This window comes from Numenius arquata, chromosome 1, assembly GCF_964106895.1.
Source record: "Numenius arquata chromosome 1, bNumArq3.hap1.1, whole genome shotgun sequence".
NCBI classification, from domain to species: domain Eukaryota; kingdom Metazoa; phylum Chordata; class Aves; order Charadriiformes; family Scolopacidae; genus Numenius; species Numenius arquata.
The window spans coordinates 12247853-12265076 of record NC_133576.1 but is presented as its reverse complement, the minus strand read 5'-3'; the positions used below and the strand labels follow the sequence as shown (position 1 = coordinate 12265076).

Below are 17224 nucleotides of genomic sequence, written 5' to 3'. Positions count from 1 at the left end.
CTTGCAAGAGAGAATGGTATTGCTGTAGTGCTCAGGAGACAGATTTTATTGGTGGGTTTGTGTATATTTTGTCTAAAACATCTGGGGTTTGGGAAGTAAAATGAGAATACAAATGTACTTTGGACTATAGGTCTGCAATACAGGGAGAAAAGAGAGATGGGGCCAGGGAAGGCTACCTGATAAAATCAACAGGAGACTCATCTTTCCGAAGGGCAGAAGCACGTTTTCCACTCTGACACACTGGGTTACTTTCTTGTTGAGATGCTAAGGACAGTTTAACGAGGGCTGAGAAGTCTGTTAAGTCTGGGAGTCACTAAAGATCAACAGCTCCCACAGTCTAATGTGCATTATTATTAAACCAGTTAACAAGCAATTGTATTAACAATTAGCTCTGCTACTAGCTTGATTCCTTAAGGTCATTAAAACTCTCTTTGCTTCAATTTGACCTCCTCAGTTTGCTACTTCTAGTAGGTGATACCCTTATATCCTAATGGTTTATGTTACAGTAACAAATGATCCAGGCCTGTTGTAGCCACTCGGCCTACTATTTGTGTGTTTAATGATTCAGGAGAGAAGTGCCTTTAGGTGCTGTCGTAAACAGTCCTCTAAATCTTGAAAATCAATGAGAAATGAAAGGAAGTTAATTACACTTTGTACTGACAGCACGGCCTATTACTTAGGTTGCTAAGTATTTCCATTACATGAGCTTGGATCGTTTGCAGAGGGCGGGCATAGGAATTGCTCTGTGTTTTTTTGTTCCGTTCAAAACTCTGTAAAACACTTAATTTATGCTGAGGTTTTCCTATTCTGTGCATCCAACAAGTTTAAATTGCTTAGGAAAATTTAATCAAAAACCAGTTTGGCCGTTTTGAGGAATGGGCTGATGAGAAAATGAAAGAGGATACCAGAGAAATGCATATTCCTTTGCCTGTGTTATATTGTTCTCAACGAGAGGTTGTGCTGTGAAGAGATATTCCATCTCTCTGGCTTGAAACAGGAAATTAATCTGATGACCGGGGCTGAAATTAAGAAGCACAATTAGCTGATCAAAGAGCGTGGGGCAGAGAGGCACAGGAGTGGGAAGAGGGTGAGATTGGAAAAAGCAGCCCAGGAAAGGAAAGGTGGACAGGGAAGCCTGAGAAGTGAGAGAAGCCCAGGCTGAGAACGCAGGACTAGGTAGACCAGGACTTGCTAGCAAGGAGAACAGGACCCTCAGAATGGGAAAAAGCCAAGAACTGAGGTGGGAGCAGATGGGAAGAACTGGGTGGGAAACCTCAGGCTTGGGGCTAGCAGGTAGTATAGCAGGTTCCCACAAAGCACATCTCTTCCAAGAAGCTCAAATAGGACCTGGAGATGTTTCCTTCTCATCCTCCCTTAGTTGCCAGGAAGCAATCTGGCGAGGCATCCTGCTCCCCCTGCAGCTGATCCGCGCAGCTCTAGCAGGTTGTCATCTTCTCTGTTATTTCATTCCGTCAAATGGTGAAGGCCTATGTGGAACTGAGGGCTCCAGGTCTGCAGATTAACCATATGGCTGTCAGCACAACATCACATGGCAGGAGACATTTGTCCAGCGTCATGTTAGTAGGAACCTAGGAAACTCCTTTCCTCAAGATCTTAATATTATCTTTTTAATATCAAAATGAAGCACTCAAGGTTCGAGAGGGCTGAAATTAAAGTTTTTTATTCATCCTGTAATTTTTTCTCACGACATCATTTTTTTTTCCCTCACAGAACATGCTTTGCTCAGTGAGAGAGAGGAGCTGTGCGCTTATAATGCACTTTTTGTCTGGCTTGCTGCAGAAGAAGGAAAAACGTGCAGTGTGGGACTCAGGGAATTACTTGAAGAAAATTACTGTAGTAGCCACAGGAACATGAACTGATCCTCCAGGCCAGCTGAGTTTCTCTGGGGTGTTGGACTAGGCAATTTGAACTAAACTTTTCAAAGGCTATCATTAGCTGTTGTACCTAACGCATTTGAGATGCCTGATTGTACAGCCTGGAAGAAGATTGATAAAAGTACTGCATGCTCTTTGCTGAAACAGAAGTTTCAGAAAAGCATTTCTGAGGCATCTCGAATGAAGTACTGCTCAAATCAGCAGATACTTCTGAAATTGTGCCATCTGTGCCTTAGCTCATTTTCCATGTAACGGTAATAATGCTACTTCTAAAAGAAGGTTGTGGGAGATTTTGAAAATAAATTAGCTTAATGTTTTGTGATGCAGTCGAGAATAAAGAATTGGATGAGGATGAAAGCTGGAGGAGCTGAAAGATTATAGTATAAAGTATAGTGTCGTGCACCTAGCGTCTAATGCAAGTGTCTCCTATAAACGTGGAGCTCATCAACTGGAAACTACAAAGGAGGAAGAAAGATCTGGGAGCATTGCTAGGTCTTGTGATAATTGAGGCAGCACTTTCATGATGCGTTACACTGAGTTCTTAAAAGGTCTCAATGGCTATCAGAGAAGCACTAATGTGTTGGGCTTTTGGGAAGACTCATCTGGACGCTTGTATATACTTCCAGCTTTAGAGCAGAACGATGAGAACAAACTGGAGAAAGTGCCCGATGAGGCGGATAGCGTGGTCGGAGGAATGGGTGGCCGGTTTTAAAAGGCAAACAAAAATGTGGGGCTTATTGAGCCTTGCAAAATGAAGATGGGAGGGATGAGTAAGACAGCAGTTTCTAAATACACCTGAAGGCATTAACAGCAAGATGGAAGTTAGCTGAGCTGAGTTACAGTTTTGGCATAACAGTAAATAGGCCTGAAATGAATAAGTTTAGGTTGAAAATTAAATAGTTTGTAAGTATCAGAGTAGTGAGAGTCTGGGGCAGTATCCCAAAGGACAGAGTGGAAGGAAGACACCTTGTTGGGCTGTAGATGAGGCATGAACCCTTTGAGAAGGGTGTGAGCAGGACCTGGGCTGAGACTCAGGAAGCTGTAGCCAGTAAAATGTGTTAATTATAGCAGATGCAGCATGCATGCTTGGACATCGTGCATGCGATTCGTGTGGGCAGTTGACCTTTTCCTTCTCTCAAGTGAAATCAAGTCATTAGGAATTATTTCTAAATATTCTGGCCCTGTACTTCAGAGCTTGAGCTTCTTTAATCTTAGTATGCCTTGGGGAGCCGGATTACCAGCATATCTGCCCTGAAGAGTCTGGGAGATTTCAGATGGCTGGTTTTTAACATGCAGCCAGAAATCTCTGTTGAGTGCCTGAGCATGTGTGGAAAGGAGGGGATGTATGCGCTCTCCATTAGCATTTCCAAGATGCAGGAAAGCCTCATGTCTGCTACCTTCAGAATATCTACCTGTCCTGGTTTATGTAGCATATTTGAATGGAACGCCATTGGTTGTGTAAGGGATGAAGGAAAAAAATCCTCGTTGGAGTGGGAACATTGCCATTCTCAGCCTTTGGATGGACTCCACTGCATGTTTGTCATATTCAGTTCCTATCTGTATGGAACATGTGTCACTGCTGATGTGATGTGCCATGTCATAAAAGCTCTGGTGACATTTTGTGACCTCTTAAAGTCTAACAAAAGAGGTTTGCAACATATAAATGCCATCTGCCATAGCAAAGCAACTTCCTAGTTCTCTAATCACATATGCCTCTTGTGAAATGCTGCATCACCTCGAAAAAAATCAGCATATTAATGGAGGAAGCTTGTCATTTCACTCATTCCCAGATTCTTTACATAATTCATCTATTAACTTTTTTTTTTTTTTTTTTTGCTTATTAAGAACCCTGAGGGGTGGAAGTTGCAGCAAATCCATGATAGCTTTAGGAATTCCGTTTCATTAGAGCTGTATTTACTTTCTGATTTTTTGGTACTCTGAATTGGAACCATTCTCCCTACGATCATAATCTTTGCAAATACTCATGGGGTTCACAGATGGAAGCGTGAAAAGTCTGAGCAGTCTCAGGAACATGTAACAGGACTTTTGGGGGGGGTGTAAAAAGAGGAGAGTTTTCCTCATTAAGCTGTGTTTGTTCACTTAGTCCATTATGGGAATGGAGATGTGCTAATTATTTTAAATTGATTCAACTTGTTTGCCAGTTTGTCACGCTAGTAGCCTCAGATGTGGGGTAAGGAGACCAAACTTTGGCTTCAATTTTTGCCAGGCTGACAGCTTTATATAATGTACGGTTTTTGAACCAGTTGGGATGATTTTTACAGCCTGAAAAAAATAAGCAGTGTTTCGTGCTTGGATGGGGGAGAAGAGCATTTTACCCACTTGTCCTTTACTCCGCATACTGCTGTTGTTGGGTGCTCTAGCTTTTACATTTAGATAAGACAAACTTTCTAAGGAGAGAGTTTATTGCAGGAAATGCGTACTTATTACAGGCCTCATATACAACACACTCACATATTAATTTATCAGTAACGATGAGCGAAAGCTACTTCAGATGGTGCTAAGGTAGAAAACTGCATCTCTACAGACTGTGATGAGAGGCAACAGATCTACCTCCTGTCATAAACAGTGCTTTTGTGTGTTTTCCAAAAAGCACGCAAGCATTGTCTAGCCCTCACAGCCATCAGTGAAGAAGTTATGTCTGTTTTTATCGCTGTCTTGCAGGCAGAGAAAAAGGTACAGTGAAAAATGAAGTGACAAGACTAGCAAATCTGTGTAAGCAGCAAAACAAGATACCAGAAGCCCTGGCTTGCCTGCCTGTCTCATTACATCATGCCCGTGTGCCCTGGGCAAACCCCATTCTTTCGCCTGTGTTTGAACGTAGCATGGGTGATATAGCAGGCTTCAATACTGATTGAATACTGATTTTTAGACATAAGCTTACCCTTTCCCTGATATGACCTATCCTTCCGCTCCCTATCAGTAGAAAGATCTTTTCCTTTCTTCATTGAGGTATTGTGAGATGATGCTAGGTGTGTATAAGTGTCACAGAATGGATAAATGAAAAAAAACACACAGGGACAAGGGAAATTGAGAAGCCTGTGAGCATTGCTCTGGATATAAGTGTTCTGAGAAGGCAGAGGTACATTCTCAGTCCAGCACTTGCAAGGATAAGTCATTACACTCTGCTGCTCCCCTCGTGGTGGACCATATGGCAAGGTCCTACGGTGCATGTACTGCCCTAAGGGTCCTACTCACAGATGGAGTGATGAAACTGAAAAGCCTGCTGTGCAGGAGTTCAGTAGGATTTTTGTAACTGCATTGCCATGCAACCATTTCAGTTGCCTTCATATTTGACCTGTTTTTTATAGATCCTGATGAGGTCTGTAAAACGAGCTTACTCTTAGTTGCCATTCATACAATTCTTATCTTGCCATTCTTAATTAAGAGGTGAATAAGGAGATTAGGTGCGATAAGTTTTTGCATTTGCTGCTCTGCAGTAATGACAATTTTTGCGTGTTTTGGCCCTGAAACAGAAGGAGAAGCCATCTTTTTTGCATTAGTTGCAGAGTGAATATGGTTATACTAGCAGCTACTGCGGAGTGGTTGGCGCGGTGTAAAACTGCATCCTGCTTCATTGTGAAATTAGCCTGGTCGTGTGGCCTGGGAGATACCAGTGCAAGCACCTGAAGCAGGTATTTGAACTCCTAAGAGCGTATTGTGAAGCTTTTTATCGCAGCCCAGTTGTAACTGACGTTCAAAATGTGCAGCAGGAAAGAGGGAGTGAGATTAAGTGATGTCTCAGCAGAGGTACTGCAGCCTATCTGGGCTTTTCAGAGCGAGAGACTGTACCCAACTGGGTATCACTGGATGGCATCAAAATGCTTGCTTTGTTTTCTGCTTAAATAATAACAAGGTACACTCTTGTGTGGGAAGGGATCGTCAGGGGAAGAAAAGCTTTTTAGCATCAAGCTAAGAAAACAGCAAAGCACTGCTGTTTAAAAGGCTGTATAAAGAGCAGGGCCTGTTGCTTTCCTTCCAACGCTTTGCAACTTTTTTCGTTTTAGGAACTTTCCGCTGTACTTTCTGTGAGACTGAAGTGGAAGAAGATGAGTCGGCGATGCCCAAAAAGGATGCAAGGACACTCGTGGCAAGATTTAATGAGCAGATTGAGCCCATCTACGCACTGCTTCGTGAGACGGAAGATGTTAACTTAGCCTATGAAATCCTCGAGCCAGAACCCACAGAGATTCCTGCCCTGAAGCAGAGGTGGGAACAGACCTGGTCTTCTCTCACTGCTCTGCTTCCTTGTAGTGCGTTCGTCTGCTCTGCGAGGCTTTCCCAGGCATTGTGCAGCCTCTGGCTGCATTGAGGACTTACTTGTTCAGCACCAACTATGCAAGCCACTGACAGATTCCCCAAGGAATGTGTGGTTTATAAAGAGGCAAAGGGCCATGACCATGTTTTACTAAACAAGGCAGATGACTCTTCTCTGGCCAGCTTCCTGCATGTAGTTTTCTGTGGGGTGGGGTATTGAAATTACCTGCTGCTTGCTGTGCTGCAACTGGTGTGTGTACCAAGCCCTTGCCCCAATATGTGAGAAATGCAAACTGCAGCCATTTGGCAAAGGTCTGAAGAGGCCATCTACACTGTCTTCTTTCGAACCCTTATCTTTTATCTATTCCTTTTGCTTCTACCCAGCTTTTGAAACTAAGCTATCTGCATTCTACAATTTGCATTTCGAATCCACGTGTAACAAGATTCTAGTTCAAAAGACTTTACTTGTAATAAGGGTATTTTTTTCTTCTGATTTTCTCCTACTTGTTACACACCTCTTCTTCTCAGGAGGAGACCATGTTATAGTCAAAAACTCTTTAAAATCTTCCTACCCATGGGAAATGACACTTTCTTTCAGAACATTCCTAGCTGTACAAAAACAGATGATGTTTAAATAATGCAGAAAGATGTGGGGAGCTGTCAGTTTTGTCAGATGTGGTGAAATGTGATGCACTTCTCTGTGTTTTAAAAAAATTAATTAAACACAAGGGGGGAGGGGAAATGTACCACGAGGGGAAGCGTTCCCCCAGTGCCTTGGGGTGCTTGGCTTTAGTTAATATGAGAGCAAGCAGGATACTCTTTTTTTCTCTCAAGCTAACCTTGAGAGAGAATGTTCCTTGTATATTCATGCTGGACAGTTTCTAATTAATACAATAAGAAATTCTTTTCTATTCATAGTCTTTTTCTAGCCAAGAAGGTAGCTAATTTTCCTCATCATGCTGATACAAAAACAGAAGCAATATAGAGCGGGGGAAGAGGTTTTTTGCAAGGTCACTCAACATGTCTTTGGTGATATGGGGAGTCTTTGAAGCCTTTATGCCCAAGCTGAATCACTAGACTTAGCTTTAAAAACCCTTTTCTGTAGTTTGAGTAGTAGAACTGGGATAACCCCACCAAAAAGAGAGTGATTTCTCAGTCTTCCTCTTCTGTGCACAGGAAATTATCACAGCAGAAGCTTGGTGCAGTCCTGTGATTAAATAGCAGCACCCACTTACTTGACTCTTAAATACTTAAAAAACATTGTAAATGATTAATTACTCTGTGCAAGGAATGACAAAATAAATAGACGGCTTTTTAAACGCTTACTTGAATACAACTTGCTTCAGTACATACGATTTAATTATTTATTAACTCTTATTAATTCAAAGCAGCTAATTGCGCGAAAGCACTGCTGTGAGATATGTTTTTTTAAAGTGCCAAACCCTGGGTTATTTATTCCCTCTGTTTTTATGGGGTCTTGAGTGTCTGAAATCATTGACAAAACTGACATTTGGTGATTCTGAAACAAACAGAAAAGGTCACGAAGTGCCTGCATTGTCTCTTTGCACTGACACAGGCAACTTCATGTGTTCTCAGAAGAGTTACAGCTCTAAGCAACCACACTGACGTTGCATAACTGTCATTCACCTGCCGTGGGAAACCAGGCAGGTCTTCATTTATATCTTTCTAGGAGGCCATTAATTTTCTTAATGTTGGCAGAGCATGAATTAACCCCACAGGTTTTGAAATAAACCTACTTTACCTAAGCCCTTCTCTGTGGTTTTCTAAAACAGATGGATTTTAATACCCCTCCATTTTCTTATGTCAAAATTGCATGATTTTGTATAACAAAAGTCTTCACAGAATTAATTTTCTGTGGTCATGCTATCAAGGACCATGGGTTTTCTGTTGTGAAGTTGAAGCTCTTAAGAGCGGCTAAGTGAAAAAACGCTTCATTTCAAACACAGCACAAAAAGAGTTATCCCCATTATGCAAGACCTTTTCTTAATAGTCTGGGCAGGATTGAGATGAAAATTTCAAGTTGTTTCCCCATTGCACAGTGTGGTTTCTGTGGCCCATACCTCAGCTATACCAAGGATTATTTACGTCGCCTCTAATGGCAGCTAGCCACTCATTAAGGGATTTCCATCAGGGTAAAACAACTGATGGGTAACAGAGCAAATGTGGCCACATCTGGGCCACTGAGCTGCCACCGTCTGAGTAGTTCCTGGTTGCAGGATATCCATGCAAAGTCTGGAGCTAGGTGGGGGAAAGCAGATCTTGGATCTGAGAGAGAGATTTAAGAGTGCATTCCCTTCATCTGCTCTGTGCTGCCCGTAAGGCAGCTTGTGCATCTGGCCTTTTGCTGGTGCCTGATCCATGGTGTTTAATCCTGTACTTTGGAAAAAGGTTGCCAAACAGGAAGATCTCTTCTGGCAGTAAGGACTATTCCCCTGGTCACGTAGTCTTGAGGGGTTGCTGACTCCTACAAACAGTGTTGCTGAAGATACAGTTCTACAAACAAGGCAGTAAATTGAGACACATTTGCAAAGCTCACTAGGGTCTGAAAGTTGACAGAAAGTGTTTAGATGCTTCCACCTAAGTGTGGGACATTGCAGTAGATGCCTTAGAGACACCTACAGTATGAATTACTTTTAGAGTTGGTACTTTCATTTTTGAAATGTTCCCGACGTTATGGAATAAGTGTTTTGCTGCTAAATGATACCGCGTAGGAAAGAAGTCCCATTTCAGGCACACTTACGGGGACCTCTGTGCAAAAGTATTATTAGGCAATTCCTGGCCCTACTGAGTATTTAGCTGTCACGCTGCAGTCGTGAGGAGGGAGAGCTCGAGGGAGAGCTGCATTGTGTATCTTGTGAGGAAAGTGGATTACATAAAATCGTCAGGGAAACGCTAGTTAGAGATTTCTATTGTGTGGGAAGCAGAGTGGTGCTTTTCACAGAACACACGCCTGTCTTGGAGAGCTGAAAGGTACCAACACTTGAAATAACACACTGGGAAGAAGGTCTCTGTGTGGTTCCTTAGGTTACATAAGCAATACATGTGCACGAGTCTTCTGCCCCAAAATTGAAGGCTGATGTGAAGCTCTCCTAGTGGGGCTGGCTGCAGGAGAGAACTGATTAGTGTGTGGACACGTGCGAAAACCGATGCTGTGGGGTATTTTGCTAACAGACCCCAGCAAGCTCACTACTGGGAGGCTGTCTGCAGCTCAGTCCAAACTGCAGCTGAACACACCAGTACGTTTTATCTGGAGAAGAGAGATGATCACTTACCTGCATATTTTCCCCTCACTGTTTACCCCTAAAAATCCAGCAGAATTAGGTCATCAAGCAGTGGTTCAGTCCTTGCTGAATTAAAAAAATTGCATATTACTCAGGTCTTCTCCAACTGCAACCTTATTTTAAGCTTCTGAGTCGGAGGGAAGGTCATGGGTAGATAGCAGTGACTGAACCGTGCTCACTGACAACTTCTATCAGCTCAGCTGGCAGCCGAGCAGGGACGCTGTGAGTACCATTGATGGATTTGCTTTGGATAAGAGGAGGAGTCCAGGCAGGTCTGTTACCAGTGAAAAGCCTTAGGTACCACTGGCAGGCAGATGACTGAAATTCTATGGCTGAGGGTGGGCGCAGTCTGCAGTGGATCTGTTTCTCTGAGAAGATGAAATATTATTTTGAAGTAGAGGAACGGTCACATTGGCTTTCCCCACCTGGAAAGCAGTGAGTTTCCATTCAGCTGCTTTCCCTGATCAATGCATATGTAGCAGCACAGACCAGAAAGATTATTTTAGGCTCATTGCCATTACTGTGCAGAAAATACTCCACCTGATGTCCTCTTTCCATCAGATCTAAGCAGGAATGTTTCTTTTCTCTTCAGTCTCCTGAGCTAGAAGGGAGCCTGGAGGAAAATGTGCTGGCTGCAGCTTCTCTCAGAAAACAAAACAGGGCAAGACTTTGACTGTTGTACCCTCTGCAATGGTCATCACCTTTCTTTCTCCAGCTTTTCCACAACAAAGACAGTTCTGTCTTCCTTCCTCCCACACACCATCACCACACAAAGCCCTTTGCCCAGCCCTAGTTTCAAGTCCCCACTCCTCTGGTTTCAAGGTATCCTCTCATCTTTCTTCTCTTCTGCCTGCACTCCCTGCTCCTCCCAAGGCTGTGGATAGTACAGATCTCCTGTGTAACACAGGAGATGTTACCATAGGCATTGTCACTCACAATTCAAGCAAGGGTTTGAACTGTGTTTTTCATGGTGAGTTAACTCCTTCACGAGTCCTGTGATTAATAATGGTTCACAGATCTGAGCATGCAGGGTATCTGGGCCTATTATCTGACTTGTTTAAACTTAGGTGCTTTTTTTATACAGTATATGGTTGGTGCTTGAAGGCCAAGAAGAGACCTTTCAAAATACCAGATTACTGTTCGACTGTATTTTGCTGCTGTGGCTTTTATTTCAGGGTATTCTGGAATCCTATGTTTTCACGCATCCATCAGCAGCCTTAGTGCTGTCTCTTCTTTTCAGTGTCCGGTGTGGGAGTTGCCATGGCCTCATGTAGGGTTTCCCATTAGAGACTCCCCCAAGTTCCCCAAACCAGCAAGCTGGTGTAGAAATTCCTGGCAGCACGTTAGAAATGAGAATGCAAGTTCTTGGTGCAGATCACGGAAGATAACTAACTAATTGTAGCTTAGCTTTTGTGATGCTGGCCAAGAAGGGGCTTGTTCTGAATGTTCTGGTTTTCTCTCTTTCACTTTTATGTAGCAAGGAACGTGCAGCTGGGACTGGTTCAGGGACAGCAGCTGGCCTTGCAGGTGGACACCATCGGGAAGCATGGACTACAAAAGGACCATCTTATGAGGACTTGTATACCCAGAACGTTGTCATCAGCATGGAGGACCAGGAGGATCTTAACCGGTCTGCAAGTGAAGGAAAGCCAGCCAGAGAGAGGCCGATTTGGCTACGGGAGAGCACAGTGCAGGGGGCTTATGACCCCGATGAGATCAAAGATGGTAAGAAGATTCACAAAGCAGAAGTACTGCTCTGCTTATGTGACATTGTTAAAGTGTTGTCAAAAATATATTCCCGTGTGTGTGTACAGCTGCTGCTCCCAACAGTCCAGATTTTGTCTGTTTCCCTCTGCTGTACAAAGCACCTGTGTGTGTAGGTAGATGTAAAAGATCCTGATTTATTAGATCCAGAATTGAAATCTAGGTCAGTAAAGCTGAGTTGCCCACAAAATTGTTTATGGGCTTCTGAAATGTTAATTATCTGTTACCTCTTCAACCTTGAGAGTTTATTACTTTTGGATGAAGGTCTTTCGGTTTCATCTAGGAAGCCGCCTCCCTAATAGGTCACTGCTGAAAAATAACGTTTATTAACATTTGGTCATGCTGAAGCCTACCAAATCTGCCAGTAGTTTTTTTGTGCTCCCAGCCTTCTTATTGCCAATTGTTTTTCAAAATGTGTTTTATATGAAGAATGTGTCAGAAATACAGCTTCTGGAAGTACAGTAGGAAGGTCTGTTACCATGGCAGGTGAGTCTTTATTGCTTTCTCTTTGTTTCTTGTTATCTTTGCTTTTATTTTCATTCATGTTGGGGTCAGGTTGTCTGTAGACTATAGTCAAGATCTTGTAACCTCTAGTAGAAACATTCTTCTTTGGTAAGTGTACTGTTTCAGCTTACACACTAAAAATAGGAATTAGAGACTTTTTATGATTTTTACGAGAGTGAATCAATAAATGCAATCTTCCAAGTCATTTGAGGATTATAGACTGAAACTTTTGATGCCCTGGGAAGAGAAGATGGCGAAAGGGGATCGCGTGTGTGAGCATGAGACCCTGGAACCAGTGCAATGCTCAGGAGAGGAGTGGAGTATAGCAGAAGTGAAGAAAATGGATGTGAAATAATAGTCAGAAGATATGTAATAATCTTGTGTGCGTATAACGCCCTTCAAACATACGGATCCCAAAACATTTTCCAAATAGATTAAATAAGGTGAGGTGATTGAAACAACCTCCTCCTGCAGTCTGTAGCAGATGTTGTTGTTACTCACCAGCCGTGGTGAGTTCTCACCCCATTTTTCTGCTAGACATTCAATTCACCTGGAGTTTTAAATTGGCTGCTTGAGTTGACGTTTGGTGTATACAGCATAAATGTTGCTCAGATGCCGCTGAAGGACATGGAGGAGGAGTATATCTCCTTACAGCATGATGGCATCGCTGCTTAACCTCCACCGCTACTGGCGACCAAAGAGGGGACTTGTGGAAATAGCCTGAAATTGCTGCTGCAACACATTTCTGTAGTTCTTGGATGACATAAACAGGGAGGAAGGAAACTCAGGACTGTTAACAGAAAAGATCCACGGCGTTTAATTCACTACTTGGATCTGGCAGGAACAGTTTTTGCAAGCAAGAGACAGCCCCGTGCCTGAGCCACAAAGTCAGACTTCATGGAGCTACCCCAGGCTGTGGTCACTTACAGCTCTCAATGTGATGAGCTACAACATTATCTCACAGGGGTGCTCTCCAATAGCCTCTATATGCACAGTCACAAGCAACAAGCTGAGCAGAAGGCTGCCAACACAATGCCTTCATTCTTCCTTTCTTTCAAGAATCTTGCCAGTGCATTAATAATAGTAGTTGCAGCCATCGCCTATTACTACAACTTCATTTACAACAAAAACATGAGTCCGGTGAAGTTAGGGGTGGGTCTTTTGGACTTTACTGCAGGAAAGGAGTGACCACAAACTCCTCTGGCTTTTAGTACTAAATGCAGAACTAACTTAGTTCACCTGTTTCTCAGTATTTTTTTCATGTCAAATTGAAAAAAGTAACCAGTGTATTTTTGACCCTGGGGGGAAGGCTTGGGTGCCAGCTGCCTCGATGTGCTGCTGAAACCATGAGGGTCCAGGTCTTGGAGAAGCAAGCAAGTGGCGTTAAAGTGGCGTTAAAGCAGAATGCCATCATCTCAGCTTCACCGATTGTTCATAGGCACCATCTTTAGGTGCAAGAGAGAAAGTTTGCCACAGGGCGTCTGTCCTACTTTTTAGGCCTTGTTTTTACATAAGGTTCTCTGTATTTCAGTTCTTGTTCTGGGGTTGTTTATTTCCATACTGCCTGTAGGTTTATTGGTGTTGGGTGGACTCACAGTCCTCTCATCAAATGTAGGATGAGGAGATGTTTTCTGCAGAATGCCATTTTTTGAACAGAATTTTACCTTTTGAATCGTGAGCTGCAGACACTCTGCCTACCCAAGCCACGCCAAACCCTGCCAGCTATTGTACAGCCAAGCTTACTGAAAGAGGAGCACTGGCTGTGTGTCTGTCAGCTGGGAAGCTGCAGTCCCCTTCAAATAAGAGGTCCAGGTAGGGAGCCAGAGAGACTGACTGGGCTGCATTTCAGCTTGGAGAGCAGGAGCTGTTTTAAGGCAGCCTTCCACGCTGTGCTGCACAGCTTGGCTGCAGGCTGTAACCTGCATCTGCTTTGTGAGATAGGTCCCGCTTGCTACCACCGTGTTCCAGTAATGAGCTTTTCCCCTTCCTGCCTGATAGCTGCACCTCTGAGCTTACCAGGCATGGTTACTTTGAATGTTGTTTTATAACACATGGTTTCCGCAATATTCCCTGTCTGCCTGGGAATCTGCTTCTCCATCTTAATCCTTAGAGACGGGGAGCTGTACAGGGCAGGGCCTGGTTTTGGTTTTGTGTTTATGGTCTGTGCCAGCAATACCCCATGGTCTTCATCATTACCACAAGTCCTCCGGGCTGTGGTCATACAACCTGGAAACAAAGGGGCAAAAAGGAAACAGCCTGTGCTTGTTCACCTGTGAAACAGCACTGAGATACTTGCTGTATCTGACAAGCGTCATCATTAGGTGCATAGTCTGGATATTTGTAGCTCAGACAAGTGTCAGCATTAGGTGCAAAGTCTGGGTATCTCTATCTCTGACAAGTGTCATCACTGAGTGTATAGTCTGAGTATCTGGAAGCCCAGATTTAGGTCCCAAGGACTGCTTTCTGCTCTACAGTGAGGAAAATGCATCAGTCCAGCTGAGGGCTGCCTGAGGTGGGCACCTTCCTGGAAGATCTTTTCCAGGTGTCTGCCCCATCATGTGGTGTTGACTTCTCTTGTGATGTGCTCCTGACTGAGGCTGTTAGCTGGCAGCCACAGTGACTCCAGGCCTGTCAGCTCCTAGGAAATGTCAATACTTGCTCTGCTGTTATGAGAAAAAAACCTATCTCTGTCTTTTAAGGGAGAGGAGGAGCTGGCATAGAGAAAGGATGTGACTTGGCCAGGCGTGCTCAGGGGCAGTAATTAATATGGGTCCAGAAAGCCTTCAGGGCCATCACCCAGATCTCTGTGAGGAAATAATCATTCCCTTGTGTCTCTTTGCAGGGGGCCGGGATCTGGATGCCTTCCAGGAACGTGAGGAGGGCCGGGCAGCTCTGGATGATAATGAGGAAGTGATGCGTGCCCTGCTGATCCATGAGAAGAAGACACCTTCTGCTTCAACAGTCACTGTTGGAGGTGCTGCTCCTCTCTCCGGTGCCAACGCTAGTGACTCTGAGAGTGAGACAAGCGAGTCGGAGGAGGAATCCCCTCCCCGTGCTCCCGCCACGGCCACCACAACATACGGGCTAGAGGATGAGGAGGAGGATGAAGAGTTTGAGGTGGTGGCAGAGGATCCCACTGTCACAGTGGCTGGGCGTCCGCACTCGTACAGCCAAGTGAGCCAGCGACCAGAGCTGGTGGCCCAGATGACGCCAGAAGAAAAAGAGGTTTACATAGCCATGGGGCGACGCATGTTTGAGGATATGTTTGATTAACTGCTTCCTGCCATGGCATTTTTTAATAAGTGACTTTTTTAGCCAGAGAATCCCTAGTAAAACTGAAGACTGAAGTGTATCTTTCCTCCCCTGGGAACAGGGACACTGGGGCTTGAGACTATGAATTTCAGGCATCTTGCCCACCAGAGAGGGGGAGCAGGAAGGCTGCATGTGCCAAAACAGGTAGAGAGGACAAGTCTCAGAAGTGAGGATGCTTGCAAGGTAAAAATCTGCTTTAGCGTGCCCTGCGCAGGCGCTGCTTTAACGTTCTCCAGGGCCCCAGCAGCTGCCTCCCCCCCAAATGCTTTGAGTTGATTTTTGTTGCAGGTCCTAGTGAAGTCCACATCCCTGCCCTGAGAGGACGTAGGTGCTCCATAGTCTGATCAGAGTGCTCTGCAGAGGAGGGTGTAAGTAACATCACAGCTGCCTGTGCCCTGCGAGGGGAGAAGAGAGGGAAGCACCCATCGGCTGATGGCAAGCTTGGGCAGGGCTTGTAGCTAACCTCCTGCCAGCAGCCACTGGCCACTGAAGTGCTATTTCTAAGCAGCCCCGTGGGCAGCAACCTTTTCTGGCTCCCATTCGTTCTTTACTAGGTCTCAGTACCTCAAGGTCAGGTGTAACTTGAAGCATGCATAGCGAAAGCCTTGGCAAGCACACACAGTTGCTCGTTGTCAGTGTAACGAAAGCCCTCCATGGATCTGAGCTGTCAGAGCGCTCTGACTTATCAGGAGATACCTTCATTTTCCAGTATTGCTGCCTGTCGCTTCTGCCTAGCCCTGTCCAAACTCCAGTGTTGCAGACGGTTCGTAGTGGGCAGGGTCACAGTCAGGCAGTGTCAGAGAAATAGCATAGCTAGTTTTTATTTGCAGTCACACTGGGGCTGTATCATTTTAATAGGAATTACGCAATTTTGAATTCTGCTTTGGCACACTCTTTTACTATAGAAGAACATTTATCAGTGCCTGCAGAGCAATATTGTATTTTTAATGTTTTTCTTTTTCAATTGAAAATGGAGGGTTTTTAAAATTCTTGTGTTTTCCTATCCAGTGCTACAATAAAATAAAATGATAAAAGAATTTTGTGTTCCAGAGGGTAGGGGCAGTATTATGTACTGTTCAATTTACATGGGCAGCATGAATTTGCTGTTCATTGAGACTGTAAATCTGTTTTATACTAACTATGCTTTCTATGTTCGGCTAACCTTGTAATGCCTCCTTTGTGGTTTTATTTTCAGCTTCTTGATATTTTGGACCCCCTCTTTTTTTAAATAGTGTTTAAATTTGCTTTTAAGTCATTTTAAGGAGGAATAAATAAACAGAAGCTTCTCCCCTTTGTCATCTTCCAATTTGTCATGTGCCTAGTTGGGAATGTTGTTTGCTTATCATTTTGATTTACTCGATTCAAGAAAAAAAACAACAATTTGAGGCGCACCTTTGAGGGAAGGACTATTTGAAATCCCACTGCACGTTGTTTCTCCTCACCAGAGCTTCCTTGAATGCCTCCTGGAATCTCCTGCACTTCCAGGAAGGATGTTTCATTACACCGGTGCTGTAGGAGGCCCTTTTTGATAAGCACTTCCATTCCTTTCCCCCTTTTTCGAGGGAAGTGTAAGTTGATGGCAGAGGTCTCACAGACATTGTATTGCTAGTTAAAATGGTACTCTTGTGTAGGCAGACTTCCAAGATCTCCTATCAGGCTTCTGGGTATCAAGCCACAGCGCTGGTAAGTCAGATTCAGTGATCAGCTAACAGAAAAAAAATGCTGTACCAAGCCTGTCTGGATTGAATGCGGTTGAATTCAGGGTTAACACTGGAGAAAGGCAGGTAGGTTTACAAGGGAGCCAGAGACAGAAACTGAGAACTAATCCTGAACACAGTACGGCTACTCAGGCTCGGAACTCACCAGTGGTTCATACTGAGTTTTTAGTCTGCAAAAATCAAAGTGTAGGTTTATTAAAGCTTAAGTGGAGAAATACTGGGTTTTACTATAAGAGCACCGATACTGCATCTATATCCAGCATAATAATCTATAAAGTAGTGGTTTTACTTTATAAACACATTTAATTGTGGTTTGTATGGCGGTTGTAATTTTTGTCGTTCAGCGAGGCGTGTCCTGCGTGTGAGGGAATCGGTGCGGTGGTTTGTAGGGCCATGCCTTCCGCCTTTCTTCCACCACATGCGGCCCTCAGGAGGACTGGCGAGGTCAAGATCC

General features: G+C 44.1%; 1 protein-coding gene across 1 annotated transcript in view; it reads left to right on the top strand.

The window, feature by feature from the left end:
* GTF2E1 (general transcription factor IIE subunit 1) overlaps window positions 1–16356 on the top strand; it is a 54810-nt gene extending 38454 nt beyond the window's left edge. The window contains exons 3-5 of the mRNA XM_074152530.1: window positions 5921–6122; window positions 10950–11197; window positions 14583–16356. Of these exons, the coding sequence (XP_074008631.1) occupies window positions 5921–6122; window positions 10950–11197; window positions 14583–15013 (881 nt within the window). The 3' untranslated portion in view covers window positions 15014–16356. The remainder of the gene's footprint in view (window positions 1–5920; window positions 6123–10949; window positions 11198–14582) is intronic.
* The last annotated feature ends 868 nt before the right edge of the window (window positions 16357–17224 follow it).